This window comes from Cebus imitator, unplaced genomic scaffold, assembly GCF_001604975.1.
Source record: "Cebus imitator isolate Cc_AM_T3 unplaced genomic scaffold, Cebus_imitator-1.0 Scaffold48, whole genome shotgun sequence".
Lineage (NCBI taxonomy): Eukaryota > Metazoa > Chordata > Mammalia > Primates > Cebidae > Cebus > Cebus imitator.
In genome coordinates this window covers 7,750,610-7,763,496 of record NW_016107363.1, presented here as the reverse complement: position 1 = coordinate 7,763,496, position 12,887 = coordinate 7,750,610, and the positions used below count along the sequence as shown (strand labels likewise).

The 12,887-nt window shown below is 37.2% G+C and overlaps 1 protein-coding gene across 1 annotated transcript; it reads right to left on the bottom strand.

Moving 5' to 3' along the window:
• Positions 1 to 9,446: 9,446 nt before the first annotated feature.
• Positions 9,447 to 12,618, bottom strand: HESX1 (HESX homeobox 1). Its single transcript, XM_017527473.2, has 4 exons — positions 11,369 to 12,618; positions 10,379 to 10,578; positions 10,005 to 10,106; positions 9,447 to 9,908 (listed from the first exon to the last, which is right to left on the bottom strand). The coding sequence occupies exons 1-4, from the start codon at positions 11,523 to 11,525 to the stop codon at positions 9,810 to 9,812; spliced, it is 558 nt and encodes a 185-aa protein (XP_017382962.1). The 5' UTR covers positions 11,526 to 12,618; the 3' UTR covers positions 9,447 to 9,809.
• Positions 12,619 to 12,887: the final 269 nt, after the last annotated feature.

Genomic DNA, 12,887 nt, shown 5'->3' with positions numbered 1-12,887 from the left:
TGATATCCTTTCTTCTCCTTGATCAATTCGACTGTTAAAACCTGTGCATACTTCGTGGCGTTCTCGTATTCTTCAGTTCCATTAATTCACTTATATTCCTCTCTACATTGTCTATTCTCGTTAGGATTTCATCAAACCTTTTTTCAAGGTTCTTAGTTTCTTTACATTGGGCTAGAACATGCTCTTTTAACTCACAATAGTTTCTTATTATCCACCTTCTGAAGCCTAAATCTGTTAATGGAACGCACTCGTTCTCCATCAGGCCTTGTTCCCTTGTTGATGGGGAACTGTGATCCCCTGTAGAGGGAGAGGCATTCTGATTTTGGGTATTCTCAGCCTTTTTACGCTGGTTTCTTCCCATCATTGTAAATTTACCCACCTGTCGTCTTTGTAATTACCGACTTTCAAATTAGGTCTCTGAGTGGACGTCCAACTTGTTGATTCCCAGCACCGGAATCTGAGCAACCCACTGCGCCAGCCAAAACAGCGGCGTGAAGATTCGTGGGGCTTTTCTGCCTGGGAATCTCCGGTCTGGCTTCCTTCTTGAGTCCCTTTTTTAATCAGCTGAATGGGCGACTCTGCCTTCTCGGAGCTCCAAACGTCGACCAAAAGGGGCCCCAGTCCTGTTTACTCTGCACCAAGAACCACCACGCCAGGGTGCCGGCAAAACCACCACGCCGGCCACAAGAGTCGTGCTGGTGACCCATGGGGCTCCTCCGCTGGGAATCTCCTGGTCCATGGGCAACAAAAATTCATCTGAAAGTGTGACGTCCTCTCGTTCTCTGTGCTTTCACTGGGAGCTACAATCCTGAGCTGCTAGTAATCGGCCATCTCGGATCTCTCTCTCCCTAGCCATTCTCAGAGGTATGTGGTGGTATTTCATTGTGATTTAATTTGCATTTCCCTAGTAGTTTATAATGTTGAACATCTTTTCATGAACATTATCTGTATATCTTTTTAAATAAGGTGTCTGCTCAAAATTTTGTTCAAATTTATTTGGTTTGCTTTCTGAATGAAGTGTGTGTATGTGAAGATGTGGGGGCAGGGGGCAGCTTGAGACAAGGTCTTGCTCTGTTACCAAGGCTGAAGTGCAGTGGTGCAATCATAACTCACTGCAGCCTCTACCTCCTGGGCTCAAGTGATCCTCCTTCCTCAGCCTCCTTTATAGTTGGGACCACAGCTGCATGCCACCACACCTGGCTACTTTTTAAGTTTTTTGTAAAGACAGGATCTTACTTTATTGCCCAGGCTGGTCTTGAACTCCTGGTATAAGAGATCTGCTCTCCTCAGCCTCTCAAAATGTTGGAATTACAGCCATGAGTCACTGTAACTGGCCTGTGATTGTATTCTGCACTGTATATATTATGGATACAAGTCATTTGTCAGATATACCATTGGCAAATATTTTCTAGTTTATATTTTGTTTTTTCATTCTATTAACAGTATCTTTCAAAGAGCAAAAACTTCCCTATTTTAGTGAAATCAATTTTTTTCTTTTATGGATTATGCTTATGGTGTCATATCTAAGAATTCTGCTTAAGCAAGGTCACAAAGATTTTCTCCTATGTTTTCTTTTTTGTGTGTTTTGTGTGTGTGTGTATTTTTTTTTTTTTTTTTTGAGATGGAGTCTCACTCTGTCACCCAGACTGTAGTGCAGTGGCACGATCTCCATTCACTGCAACCTCTGCTTCCAATGTTCAACCAATTCTCCTGTCTTAGCCTCCTGAGTAGCTGTAACTACAGGCATAAGCCAGCACGTCTGGCTACTTTTTCTATTTTTTAGTAGGGACAGGGTTTCGCCATGTTGGCCAGGCTGGTCTTGAACTCCTGACCTCAGGTGATCAGCCCACCTCACTCTCCCAAAGTGCTGAGATTACGGGCATAAGCCACAGCACCTGGCTTCTCCTATGTTTTCTTATACGTTTTATAATTTTACACTTTATATTTAGATCTATGAATGCTTTTGAGGCAATTTTTATATAAGGTGTAAGGTTTAAGTCAAGCTTCATCATTATTATTATTTTGCACATGGATGTCCAATTGTTCAAACACCGTTGAACAAATGTTCCTTCTCTTGTGCCCCTTTGTCAAAAATCAGTCGACTATATGTGTGAGGGTCTGTTTCTGAAGCCTCTATGCCAGTATTTTTCAATTCCAGATTTTGCCCTCTTGGGGCCATTTGGAAGGTCTGGAGTCAGTTTTGATTGTCATAACGTGGGAAGCGGGTGCTACTGTTATCAAGTGAATAGAGGCCAGGGATGCTGCTAAACAGGACAGCTCCTTGACAAAAAAATGTTAATGTGCAAAGACTAAAAAGCCTAGCTATCTTCTGTTGTATTGATATGTGTCTATCTGGTCACTAATACTATACTATTTTGATTACTGTAGCTTTATAGTAAATCTTAAAACCAGGTAGTATGGTTCCTCTAAATTTTCTGTGATTTTTTTCAAAAGTGTTTTGTCTATTCTAGTTCTTTTGTCTTTCCATATGCTTTTTTTGAAAAAAAAAAAAAAAATCCTGCTGGGATTTTGATTAGAATTATGTTGAATTTATACATCACTGTGAGGAGGATTGACAACCACATTGAGTCTTACAATCACTAAATTCAGCATGTCTGTCTATTTATTTAGGTCTTATCTGACTTCTTTCATTAGCTTTTTCAGGTTTTCAGCATACATGCTTTGTTGGAGTTATACTTAGGTATTCGTTGTGGGGGAGGGAACTATTTTTTTAAAATTTAAGTTTCTAATTGTTGGTTGCTGGTATATAGAAATATGATTAACTCTTGTATGTGAACCTTGCATCCTGCAACCTGGTAAAACTTACTAAATCTAGGTACTTTCTGTAGATGCCTTGGGATTTTTTTTTTTTTTTTTTTTTTTTTTTGAGACAGATTCTGTCTCTGTCTCCTAAGCTAGAATGCAATGTTGTGATCTCTGCTCACAGCAACCTCCGCTTCCCAGGTTCAAGTGATTCTCCTTTCTCAGCCTCCCAAGTAGCTGGGACTACAGGCACACGCCCCCATGCCCCACTAATTTTTGTATTTTTAGTAGTGGAGACAGGGTTTTACCATATTGGTCAGGCTGGTCTGGAACTCCTGACCTCAGGTGATCCGCCTGTCTTGCTGGGATTACAGGCATGAACCACCGTGCCTAGCTTGCCTTGGGATTTTCTACATAGATAATCATGTTGCTGTGAATGGGGATAGTTTTATTTCTTTCTTTCCAATCTTTATGCTTTTTTTTTTTTNTTTTTTTTTTGCCTTATTGCGCTGGCTAGAACTACAAATGCAACATTGGATAGGAGTGAGGAGGTGGACAGTGCCTTGTTCCCAGTCTTAGGGGGAAAGAATTTAGTCTTTCATCATTAAAATCATGTTAGCTTCATGGTTTTTTGTAGATGTTTTGTAGATATTAAGGAAGTTCCCTTCTGATTCCTAGTTTGATTAAAAATTTTATCGTAAATGGCTATTGCATTTCAATGGATATTGAATACTTTTTACTATCAGTTGATATAATGTTATTTATCATCTTTAGTCTGTTAATATGATAGATAACATTATAAATTTTCAAATATTAAAGTAGGCTTGTAGTCTCCTAAGTAAGCCCCACTTGGTGATACTGTGTTATTATTATTTTTTGTATTGCTGGATTTTATTTACTAGTATTTTGTTGAGGATTTCTGCATCTATGTTAATGAGGGAAGTGCACTTGGGTTTTTCTTCCTTCTTTTACTGTCTTTGTTTAATTTAGTATGAGGGTAATACTGGCCTCATAAAATGAGTGGAGAAGTGATCTTCTTGTATCTTGTGGAAGAGATTGTGTAGAACTGATGTTGTTTCCTCTTTAAATGTTAGAATTTGCCAGTGAAATGGAGATTACCTTTTCAGAGGTTTAAAATAATTATTTCACATTTATTTAATAAGTATAGAAGCTGGACATGGTGGCTTATGCCTGTAATCCTAGTTCTTTGGGAGGCCCAAGTGGGTGGATCACCTGAGGTTGGGAGTTCAAGACTAGCCTGGCCAACATGGTGAAACCCCGCCTCTACTAAAAAAAAATACGAAAGTTTACCGGGCATGGTGGTGGGTGCCCGTAGTCCCAGCTACTTGGGAGGCTGAGGGAGAAAAACTGCTTGACCTTGGGAGGCAGAGGTTGCATTGAGCCAAGATCATACCACGGCACTCCAACCTGGGCAACAGAGCGAGATTCCATCTCAAAAAAAAAAAAAAAAATGTATAGAACTATTATGGTTATTTGTTTCTTCTTGGGTGGATTTTAGTAGTTTGTAGATTTGATCTATTTCTTCTAAGCTATCAAATGTGTGTGTATAGAGTTGTTCATAGTATTCTCTTATTCTTCTTTTAATGTTGACGTGGTCCTTAGTTATAGCCCCTTTCATTCCTGACGTGAGTGACTTATACCTTTTCCTTTTTTTCTTTGTTAGTCTAGCTAAAGATTTATCAACTTTATTAATATTTGTAAACAATCAGTTTTTGGTTTAATTGACTTTTCCCCATGGCTTTTCTGATCTTTATCTTTCTTCTTTCAAAATACCATTTATATCTAGAGAAAATTTTCTGAATTTATTATGTTCTCCTTTTTTGTGGTCCTTAAGGTAAAAGGTTAGATTGCTGATTTGAGATCTTACTAAATTTCTTATTTTCTGACAGAGTACTCTGTCACCCAGGCTGGAGTGCAGTGGCGTGATCATGGCTTACTGCACCCTCAATCTTCTGAGTCCAAGCAATCCTCCTACCTCAGCTTCCTGAGTAGCTGGGACCACAAGTGCATATCACCATGCCCAGCTAATTTTTTTTTTTTTTTTGAGACGGAGTCTCACTCTGTTGCCCAGGCTGGAGCGAAGTGGCACAATCTTGGCTCACTACAACCTCTGCCTCCAGGGTTCAAGTGATTGTCCTGCCTCAGCCTCCCAAGTAGCTGGGAATACAGGTGCCTGCCACCACACCCAGCTAATTTTTGTATTTTTAGTAGAAACAGTGTTTCGTCATGTTGGCCAGGCTGGTCTCAAAGGCCTGACCTCAAGTGATCTGCCTATCTCAGCCTCCCAAAGTGCTGGGATTACAGGTGTGAGTCACCAAGCCTGGCTAATTTTTAAATTTTTTGTAGAGATGAAATCTCACTGTGTTGCCCAGGCTGATCTTGAACTTCTGGCCTCAGTGATCATCCTGCCTTGGCCTCCCAAAGTGCTGGGATTACAAGTGTGAGCCACCATGCCTGGCCTCCACAAATTTCTGATGGCAATTTCAGGGAAAAAAGGACTTAAATCGAGTGATTGCTATTAAATCTTAGTAAGGTTTAAAATACAAAAAAAACTTAATGAGGTTTAATATTTATACAGATAAGTATGTACATATTATCTAGGCAAAATACCATTTATATCTAGAGAAAATATTTCCAAAAAATTATTGGGACTTAAGAGAATTTGATTACTTTAGGTATCAAACCCTTAGACCTTTATTCCCATTCCCCTACTCCCACCCAATTCTGCCAAAAAAAAAAGGGGGAAGAAAGGAAGAAAAAGAGGAAGAAAGGAAAAATGTAGCACATTTTTCTAGGTATTAGCATCACAGCCGGTAATTCCATCTACTGGAAGGCTTAACAGGAAGAGGCAACTCTGGAGCCAGGCAGAACTTGGTCTGAATTCTGGCTGAGCTGCTTCAGCTGTGTGGCCATGATCAAGCCATTTAGTCTGTGTCCTTCAATCAGCTCATCTGTAAAATGGGATAATAATCATCATAATAAAGGCTGGCCTGGTGGCTCATGACTGTAATCCCAGCACTTTGGGAGGCCAAGGCAGGCAGATCTCTTGAGGTCAGGAGTTTGAGACCAGCTTGGCCAACAGGGTGAAACCCCGTCTCTACTAAAACTACAAAAATCAGCCAGGCGTGGTGGAACACACCTGTGGTCCCAGATAGGATGCTGAGGCAGAGAATCACTTGAACCCAGGAGGCAGATGTTGCAGTGCGCTGAGATTGTGCCACTGTACTTCAGCCTGGGTGACAGTGAGACTCCATCTCAAAAAACAAAAATCATAATAAAAATATCCAAGGTTTTCTTATTTGTAAAGTGAATTGTCTGTATTCACTTTGCAGAGCTATTGTGAAAATTAAATGGGATGATTCATGTGAAGCACCATATTGCATAGCTCATAGTAGATGCTTAGTCTGTTTGGGCTTCTTTAACAAAAATGCCACAGACTAGGTGGCTTATACACAACAGAAATTTATTTCTCACAATTCTGGAGGCTGAGAAGTCTAAGATTAAACCATGGGCAGAAGAGGTGAGTCTAATGGAGAGTGGAGTGTTGAGAGCTACCAGGAGCTGCCTCATGCTGTGGACTGATGTTCCAACAGGAGTCAGGACAGTCAAAACGAGCATGAAAGGTAGCCAAAGACTAACTTTGGAGGCGGTTTTGTTCCTATGGAGGTCAGTGAAATGAAGATAGCAAGTCACCCTTTGTCAGACTGTGATTTCAGTTCCATTTTGAGAAAATGGAGCAGTTCCCAGCTCTCTGCTGGAAGGAACAAGAGGTAGGAACAAGGCCCAGGCTGATGCTGTGTGTTGGGTTCGGTAATGGGAGATTGATGCCATTTGTGTGATGTGTGATAAGATGCATGAGGTGTAAGCGGCTCTTAACACTGGTTAACAAAAAAGTTGACCACCAGCACACACAGCCATTGTTTCCAGCAGCACTCTTCAGTGATGGGCTTTGTCTGGCTGGCTTCACAAAAGACAAATGCCATTACGGGAGACCAAATAACCTTATTTAGGCAGTTGTGAGATAATAGAGGCGCTCCAGGTATTAACCTGACTGCATTAGTTTGATTTGTTACTACTGTTCACCTTGTCCTGAGCATTAATGGAGACAAAGGCCTAGAATTACCAGGAACAGAAATAAGCTGTGGATTAGAGCCTACATGTTTTAAGGGAAAGAAAATTCTATCTTGGGTTTTCCTTTCCATTTTCATTTTGCTTGATTTTTCCTGAGTCCAGTTTCACCCCGGAATATCATTATATTCTCTCCAAATTTCTTGCAATTGTAAATCCAAAAATGTTACTGATTCATTATTTCTTTTAACATGATCAGCCTTTATCTTTAGGTTTTTAGCAAAGATTTTAGGGAAAATATACTAGCAATCTTTTATATTATCCTGCTTCTTGAGTATTCTTATATATTATGAACTTGCTTCACAAAAGTTATAATAGAACTTATATTTTGTTATTAGTATCAAAAAATATAAAAATAGACATATTTACAGTTATTTAATATGATAAATTTTGGTTTTAATTTTCCTGACTTATAAATATTATTTGTTATAAATATATCATTTCTATTATAAATGATTTCAGTTATAAATATGTAGCTTCAGTTATAAGTATATAACCATTTATAAACACAATTTATTTCAATTATAAATAAAATTGAATTTCAGGGCCACATAAATCAGTTACATAAAATTGTCATGGAAAATACTGAGATAATGATAGTCTAGAGTTACTACTATGTTTCTCTCCTCACCAGATGTTTTAGAGTTATGACTAGTTTTTAAAATTAAAAAAAAACTTAAGTGAATTATTGGTTGTTGATCGCTATCTGTGATGGTGTTTCATTTTTCTCTAGATTCTACAATTTTACACACAATCTTCACATTCCTCAGGGATTTGAGAATTAGGTTTAATTGTAGAAATTCTAGATAAGCTATGATTACTCTGAATAATCTCAATTTATGAAAAGCACTACTTCAAAAATACTTAATATTGTGGAATTGTTTATTATTGTATATAAGACTTGAAATCTTATCCTAAACCAAGCAGACATTCAGGAGACAGAGCTATAATTCTGACATGGCAGGATGTCAGAGAGATGCAAAATAGAATGTCAAATATGATCACATTTTTTAAAATAATAAAAAAACAACAAATATATGTGTGTGTGTTTATATATAAAAAGATGCTTTTATGGTACACAAAAAGGTCTATAAAGATGTTTAATGATGGTTATCTCTTAAGGATAAGATTCAAGGGGGATTTTACTCTATTTCTATACTGCTTACATTGTTTGCAGAATATAGAATGACAATAAATTTGGAATTAAAATAAAAGCTTACTCATCATGTGACACATTCCCCTCCAACCCACTCCCCGAGAGTCTACTCCTGGTAACTTCCAGTCTTCCAATTTAACATAATTTCCTAATAACCTAATGGAGAACAAAGAAAACTCTTTGTGGATAAATTTTAACTAATACATTTCATAAATAGCACTTCTAATTTTTATGTGAATGGAAGCAGCTCTTTATATTGGAAAAAGTGGCCCAGTCTTTTTCGGAAAACATGTAATGCCTTTGTTCTTCCTAACTGCCCTGTTGCCCTTCTTTTCCTCCTCCCTCTCTGTCTCAGCAACAGTAGAACATTGCTGCTTAATGCTGATCAATTGTTGGGACACAGCTCTGTACCCCAAATGTGCTCTCAGTAAATAATTTTAAAAAGCTCTAAAATCTGAGTCAAATCTGCTTTTCCTTAGAAATAATATACAAATTCCCTCTAGTCTTTCATATATAAAAAAATATATAGTGGTTATAGATTCAATAACGCAATGAGAACTTCACACCTGATCATCTCTGGGACATTGTAAAGGACAGAGGATAGAAAGAAAAGAGAAGCAAGGGAGAATTCTATTCAAATGGACAAAGCTGAAATTTGGCTTCCAGTGGACAAAGTCAGCGTCTTAAGCTGACATTTCAAAAAAAAGAGAGAACAAAAACACCCACTTAGGTATTCCATTAACTAGAAAACAAATACTTACATTTCCAGTGGAGAGGGTTCCCTTCTTGTTATATATCTTATTCTATTCCCATCTTTAATTGGCAGGTAAAATGAGAAAATGAGAAATGAAGGCACATAGTTTTTGTTACTTAGAAAACATCCTGATTATTTCCAGTGACTATGTCAGAGCACTTACAAAAGGTAGGTCAGTTATCCTGCCTTCTCAGTCAACCTAATTTTGCAGTTGATTGGAAATCATTAAACTGGAAATAAATATAAGCTAGATGATCACTATCACTTTATTGAATGAAAGTACAAAATTAAACTAGAACACTAAAATTTTGCATTTTTTTTGGTAGCTTAATTTTTTGTTTGTTTGTTGCTTAATTCTTCTGTGCAATTCAATACCGATGGCATATAATATGATAGATGATGCTTGTATATTTCTACTTTGGCATAATGACTTTGCTTGGAAAAACTTGAAACTAACACTTTAAGAATTTGTTTTGATAGATGATGAGAAATTCTCACTGCTTTATGCTATTAATCAAGAGAAGTTCAAGATTCATCAATAAATCATAACCTATAATATAGTTAAGAATAATCATGTTCCAAATGTACATTGAGGAAACTAATGGAAACAACTCACATCTTTGCTCTTCAGATGATTTCACTTGAAATATTTTACAAATAGAATCCAACTTGTGGAATCACTTAGTCATGAGTCTATTGATTTTAACAAACTAATTTATTAGGTTAATTTTGCTCACTTAAAAAATAGCAATCTTTTCTGAAAATGATTATTAAAATATATAAGAAAGGTCTTTACTATAACTAAAAGTGCCCAAATATAATATGTACCATGCTATAATAGTAATTATTTACAATATATTTTTGGAAAAAAATGACAATATGCAGATTAAATGCAGTAAAGAAAACATCACATTTTAACACTTAATATTTCCACTGATTCTTCATGCTCTGCAATTAGAAGATAATTTCACTTGTTTAGTTTTCTATCTATTCCAGGAGATTTGTGTCGAAATTTTTTTTCGCCATTAGAAACTGTGATTCTCTATGGGACCTTTTCAGTTTTGCACGCCGATTTTGGAACCAAATCTAAAATTAAGGAAAAATAAAATAGGTCTCAGAAAGATTATTTTATTATTTTTAACATTTCAACCATCATGAATAACAACTAAATTTGAAAATTACCTGGATTCTGTCTTCCTCTAGATTCAATTTTCGAGCTAAGTCTTCTCTAATATCAATGCCAGGATAGCAGTTTACTCTAAAGACATTTTCTAACACTTCAATCTAAGAATAAGAAAATAAATCTTTAAAATGTTGATATTCAGTATGTCACCAAAAATGAGCTTTAATTTCTAGAGCAAAATGACTGCATTTAAATATTGGCAATTAATCTGGATGCCTTTTTAAAAATGATTACTTAGAAATTGTTAAAATATGATAGTCTATTGCTTCATTAATAAGACTTCTAAACTGAGATACCAAAGTGAATGACTTTTGCTCAACTTGGTGTCAATTAAAACCTTTTATTATCATTATTGGGTGAAAAAACTTCCCACCTGGTTTTGAGTAAAAGCAGTTCTTGGTCTTCGGCCTCTATACCAACTCAACTCTCTTTTCAAATACAGTCTTTCTGAGGCTGAAAAGTAATTTTCATATTTTGAAGCTCTTTCTTCTGGTATTGGGTGATCCACCATGCTAGGGAATGAAATCCCACTGGGAGGATTTGGGACATGTAGACATAAGTTACCATCTTTACCTAAAAACAGAAAAATAAACCCCATTTTAGATGGTCAGTCTTATGTTTCACAAAGCTCTATAAGAGGTAGTTTCAGGAACTCATCTTTCATTTCCTGGTGGAATTCTTCTGAGTTTCACAAGAGAATCAGCCCCCATCAACCAAATACTGAAAACCAATAAAAAATGAAGATTCTGTCTTGGTAATCCTGCCTCTTTGGTCTCTAAATGTTGTTTATTTTTCAGTGAAAAGAGATTTCAAATATCTGATGTATCAAACATAGAGATCTTCTGAAGTAAATGCAGGTTCTTGGCATTTCCTGTGATTGAACTTTATATCCACTTTGCTCGATCCAAAACTGATATATTCTTTTCATTTCCCACAGGACTCAGCTGGAGGCTTTAAAAGTTCTAGACTCTGGCTGGGCTCACCTGTAATCCCAACACTTTGGAGCCCGAGGCAGCCAGATCACCTGAGGTCAGGAGTTTGAGACTAGCCTGTCCAACACGGTAAAACCCCATTTCTACTAAAAACAGAAAAACTAGCCAGGTGTGGTTATGCATGCCTGTAATCCAAGCTACTCAGGAGGCTGAGGCAGGAGAATCGTTTGAACCAGGAAGGTGGAGGTCGCAGTGAGCTGAGATTGTGCCACTGCACTCCAGCCTGGGCAACAAGAGCAAAACTGTCTCAGAAAAAAATAGAATCGAATAAAATAAAAGTCCTAGACTCTATGTAGTATGAGATAAAGGGCAAAAAAATTAACACTGTAAATGAAATAACAAATAATTGAAAAAATTGAGTTGTGGCATACCTGAGGAGCTGCAGGTGTCTGCCCAGGGCCTGTGGGGTTTCATTAATGGAACACAGTCTGTCTTCTGGTCCATTCCTAAGATTCTCTCAATTGAAAAGGAGCAAGTTGAGGGTTTGCTTTCCTGGAGCTGAGCGCCTTCCTGAAGGCTGGGAGACATCCTCTCGTGGTCTGTGCAGAGCAACAGCTCTGGCCTCTGCTGGCTCTGCCCCACGTGTATAAGGCTGGGATCTTCCTGCAATTCACCTTATAGCTACGCTGACAAGGGGGCTGGATTTAGAACATCACTAATTAAAATCCTGTCTTAGAAAGTTTTAGCATGTCAATGAACACTTGCCCAGCCAGAAGCTTAAGGAGTTAATTGTTTATTTGTTTGCAAGTAATTAGCAACTAATGGCTACACCAGGGGGGCCACCTACTGGGACAAAAAGTGTTATCTCTCCTAAGCAGAACACAGACTTAACTTTCTCGAAAGAAGTGATGCACAAATGTGGCATTCCTCTTTTATTTGAAGTCATTAATGTATAAAATCATGCTTTTTATTCTGAAGTTTATACTTTCATGGGCTCCAGTTACCTAAACATACAGGCAAGATACAAGAGCAGTCAAGTAATAAATAATCTAATTTAAGTGAATTTTCTTCCAAGGAAATTGGAAAAAATAATCTCTTAATGCTATTACGGTAATTCTGATGAAAATGCCTGTTTTTCATATGCATATGTAATAGGGAATGTTGTCATTGAAAACACAATAGTATTTGGAGTGCAGCATAGTGGAAAAGGTTGGCAATGATATTAACACAGAGTGTAATTTTCTTCCAAGTGCCTGGATTAATTCGTAGGAACAGTTGCACCAAGTATTTTAAATAATTAATGGGCTAATTCCTTTCCTTTCTCTTTTCTTTTAAATGAGAGAGATACAAGTTCATAGGAAGGTTCATATGTAATCGCCTCCAAGCAATTTAGAAGCATGACTACTTAAAGAGAATAATTTCTCTATAATGGTTATTTTAAAGAAAAGAACATAGTTTACTTTTAAAGAAAAATTTCCCACCGTTGATCTTTTGAGGGATGGGCAAAGGAGGGAGTATTTGAAGATGAAAAGGCTTGTGAAAATAACCAAGTACAGAATGTTTTGATTTCATTATCCCAAGAAAAGTATAACTGATGATTGGGAAGATTTTGAACTGGCTATTTCCCACAAAAGGTGTACTTGTAGTTCTTGTACTCTGCTCCTCCTCTTCTTCCAGTACCTTCCTGAAGATAAATTTACGTGCTTAGCTTTATTCATTATTTAAACAACTGCTAGACTTTCCTTCAGGGAAGAGGAATAACAGTCTCCACTCACAGCAGAAACAGCCTCTATAGGGTGGCACTTACCTTCATCAGCTGTTATCCTATCATGATCTCACAAATATTGAGCTAAATTCTTCCTCATGAAAGCTCTCAGATAAATAAAGGATCTCACATGCAAAACATCAACAGGCACACGGATTTATAAATATACGTGTAAAACCATTCTG